This window comes from Etheostoma spectabile, unplaced genomic scaffold (assembly GCF_008692095.1).
Source record: "Etheostoma spectabile isolate EspeVRDwgs_2016 unplaced genomic scaffold, UIUC_Espe_1.0 scaffold333, whole genome shotgun sequence".
In the NCBI taxonomy this organism is placed as follows: Eukaryota; Metazoa; Chordata; class Actinopteri; order Perciformes; family Percidae; genus Etheostoma; species Etheostoma spectabile.
The window spans coordinates 250,991-255,243 of record NW_022605586.1 but is presented as its reverse complement, the minus strand read 5'-3'; the positions used below and the strand labels follow the sequence as shown (position 1 = coordinate 255,243).

Below are 4,253 nucleotides of genomic sequence, written 5' to 3'. Positions count from 1 at the left end.
TTTGACCCGAGGACAACATGAGGGTTAAGAACTAATTCAAGCTACTTGTACTTTCCTTGAGTATTTCCAAGTTCTGCTTCGATCTACTATTCCTCCCCTACATCTCAGAGGCAGATATTGCATTTTTTGCACCACTACATTTGTCTGACAGCTTTAGTTACTTTACAGAGACAGTTTTTCCTTCCCTTTCTGTCCAGCAAAAACTTGGGAAATACTGATCCACATTTTTCTTAATTTTCTGACATTTTAAAGACCAAACAACTAATCCATTCATCCGGAAAATGATCCAGACATTAATCAAAGATGAAAATAATAAAGTAAGTTGCAGTTCTATTAAAATACCAGACACCCCCTCAATGATTCAAGACTTTGTGTTGTGATGTTACCAAAAAATAAAGCGAGCCATGATGTGGCGCTGTCACTATCCAATCAGGATTCAGCTCGTCTCCCGGGGAGATGGAGCGGTACGAGAGGAGAAGAGAGTCGTGTTTCTCTTCAGATTATCAGATGAAATGTGTTGAGACCAGCGCTGGAATGTAACTGAGTACATTTACTCCATTTACTCCACTACTGTACTTAAATCCAGATGTTGAGGTACTTGTACTTTACTCGAGTCTTTTCTTTTCATGTTACTTTCTACTTCTACTCCGCTACATTTTAGAGAGAAATATTCTACTTTTTACTCAACTACGTTCATGACAGCTTTAGTTACCAGTTACTTTAGGTACTAGTTACTTTAGTTATACATTCATCTGACAGATTTAGTCACTAGTTACTTTAATTACTATTTACTTTACTTACTAGGATCCTTTACTCTTTCTACAATGGGAGGATAGTTCTTTAATTTTAATACTTTAAGTACATTTTCCTGATGATACTTACACACTTTAACTGAAGTTACATCTTCAATGCAGGACTTTTACTGTAACAGAGTGTGGTATTAGTACTTTTACTGAAGTAAAGATCTGAATAATTCTTCCAGCGCTGAACGTGTTGACGGCCGGCAGCTGGAGCCAAGCAAGCAGCAGTGAGCGACCACTCGGTGGCGCCAGAACCCACAACAAACTCATCTGATGAGCCCACTGCTGCTACTGTTGTTGTTGTCTGGTCTGTGGTATGTGCGTTGTTACCTGCAGCTCCTGCTCTCCTTTTAGCCGCCTGAGATGATGCTCTGTTTCGATGCAGCACCGTGTGGCTGAACTCCTCCTGCATCATCTACAGGCACACACACACACACACATACACACACACGCCGCAAAAAAGCACGCACACACGCATACATACGCACACACACACACACACACACACACGCACACAGACAGACACACACACACCCACACACACACACAGACCCACATACAAACAAGCACGCACACACGCATACACGCACACACAAACGCACAAACACACACACAACACACACACGCACACACAGGCACAAACACACGGACAGACACATACACACACACACACACACACAGGCACAAACACACAAGGATAGACACACACACAGACGGACACACACACACACACACACACACACACACACACACACATACAAACAAGCACGCACACACACACGGGCACATACACACACATATACAGACACACACACGTACATAAACATCCATACACATTTACAAAAGCAGTATTATAATCTTCCTCAATGTAGAATTTGTGGCAGATCTAGCATTAAATATATGTGTACCTAATAAAGTGGCCAAGGAGTAACCAATACTCAAAATCTGTAATGTAGTTGATCAAATACTTGCCAAGATACATCATCATTCTTGCTAATTCCGGGAATGCTTACATCTTGTATTTTATACTGATGTTCACTAACGTGCTCCGTCTCTATCAATTATAAAAAAAGAAATGAAGCTGTTGAACTGATCAGTCAACCAATCAGACTGATCTGTACCTGTGGGTCTAGGTGTTTGCTGATGTGCTTCTCCAGGAAGGGACGCCTGAGGACGGAGCTGACCGAGGGACGGTCTCGGGGGTTAACCTGAAACACAGTGCGTGTGTGTGTGTGTGTGTGAGTGTGTTTGCATGTTTGTGTGTGCATGCGTGAGTGTGTGTGTGTATGTGCGAGCATGTGTGTGTGTGTGTGAGTGCGTGTGCGTGAGTGTGTGTGTGAGTGCGTGTGTGTGTGCGTGTGAGAGTGTGAGTGTGTGTGTGTGTTTACATGTTTGTGTGTGTGTGTGGGTGTGTGTGTGTGCATGCATGTGTGTGTGTGTGGGCGTGAGTGCGTCCATGTGCGTGCAAGTGTGCATGTGTGTGTGTGTTTGTGTGTGCATCCGTGTGTGTGTGTTTGTGTGCGTGTGTGTTTATGTGTGCATGCGTGTTTGTGTGTGCATGCGTGTGTGTGTTTGTGTGTGTTTGTGTGTGCATGCGTGTGTGTTTGTGTGCGGGTGTGTTTGTGTTTGTGTATATATGTGTGTTTGTGTCCGTGTGTGTTTGTGTGTGCATGCGTGTGTGTGTGTGTGTTAGTGTGTGTGTGTACACAATCAAAGTAAAGTTGAACACTGAAGAGCAGCATCAATTTCAGAAGACACTTTTATAATTACGATTACTAATTATTGGTACAGTCCAATAAAAACACACATCAACAAGTGAAAAAAATGTAGATTTCCAACAGTATTGTCTACTTTCTGTACAATATGAAACCCGTTTTTAAAAGTTCCTACATCAGAAAAACATTGACAAAGGACAAAAAAATGATATAATTTCAAATAAATTACGTTTCTTGACCATAAATTCAAAAAATAAAATAGTGTAAAACTAGTGGTGATATATTAGTGTTAGTGATGTGTACATTAAACTGATGGTAGGGTTACAAAAATGAAGAAAATGTTGAAAAAAAGCATCCAAAAGTGATAAAAGTATCTCAAACGCATCAAAAAAGTGTTAAAAAAGCGTCAAAAAGGTGTAAAAAAGCGTTGAAAAAGCATTGAAAGATAGTCAAAAAAGTGTCAAAAAAAGTGTAGAAAAAGTGTCAAAAAAGCTTCAAAAAGGTTTCGAAAAACCATCAAAAAATTGTTCATATTTAGTTTTAACCAGGAAGGACAACACAAGGGTTTACAGATACATCATTGACGGTGCTGTACAGTGTTCACAACTGTCTGCATACTGCTGTATGTGATATCTGCCTGAGTGTGTACAGCTTCCTCATGTGCTGGGCTGATATCCTGAACAGCTGCTCTAACAGTTTCCTGACATCCTGACATTCACTTTTTTCTCTTTACTTACACTTGTTTTGCAGTTTGAACTGGGAGAACTTAGCAGGTGATTAAAGGGACACCGTTCAGAAAATTATCTGTCTAGTAGGGGTGAGGGAAAACATCGATACAGCATTGTGTCGCAATATTTTCAGTGGCAATACTGTATTGATGCACAATGTATGGATCTTTGATTATATATTATATATTATATATGTGTTGGTCAGTTTGTCTCATTTTGCAGCAATAACATTGAAGTGAGATGAACAAACAGAGATATGTTTCTTTATAGGTAAAACAGATGTTGACTAAGTTTCCTTTTGGTAACGCCATTTGAAATTGGGAAAAATTAGAAGTTTGAAAAAAGGTTATAAATTGCAGTATATCGCAGAATATTGCAATATGTTTAAAATCGCAATAATATTGTATCGTGGCATAAGTATCGTGATGATATTGTATTGAGAGGCATCTGGTGACCCTCCCCCCCCCCACTGTCTAGGAAATTGTGAAAACGTCTTAATGGTTTCTGAAGTTTAATAAATACAACTTAAACCAAAAAAGGACAAAATCACACATCTGCATCTTGAGAAACAGACACATTTGTACTCCCACACTGTTCTGCACTCAGTGCAGGCATGAAGGGAGTTCCAGTTTAAGGTTCCTCCTCAGTGGTGCAAATAAGTCATTAGAGTTCCAATAGTTTGAGTCACCGAGGTTCAGAAATTCGAGTCACTGACACTGATGTGCACGTCTCAATCAAAAGTCCAATTGTTTAACCCGTGTTGATGTTGAATTGAAAATACACATTTTTTTTTACGCTTTTTATCAACGTTTTTAACTTTTTCTTACATTTTTGTCAGCTTTTTTTGACGTTTTAAACACTCCAAAACACTCATTTATTAACTTCCGTTTCACAGTTAATATTGGAATTTATGGTCAATAAACCTTATTTATAGGAGATTATACCTAATGTGTGAGTTAGAAAATCGGAAATTAGGAATTATTTAGACTAAAATTAAAAGAATGTATGTT

The 4,253-nt window shown here is 39.3% G+C and overlaps 1 protein-coding gene across 1 annotated transcript in view; it reads right to left on the bottom strand.

Annotated features, from left to right (window-relative positions):
- nek5 (NIMA related kinase 5) overlaps positions 1 to 4,253 on the bottom strand; it is a 202,024-nt gene that overhangs the window by 149,135 nt on the left and 48,636 nt on the right. Inside the window, exons 10-11 of the mRNA XM_032511198.1 lie at positions 1,922 to 2,008; positions 1,131 to 1,215 (exon numbers count right to left, since the gene is read on the bottom strand). Coding sequence (XP_032367089.1) covers positions 1,131 to 1,215; positions 1,922 to 2,008 — 172 coding nt within the window. The remainder of the gene's footprint in view (positions 1 to 1,130; positions 1,216 to 1,921; positions 2,009 to 4,253) is intronic.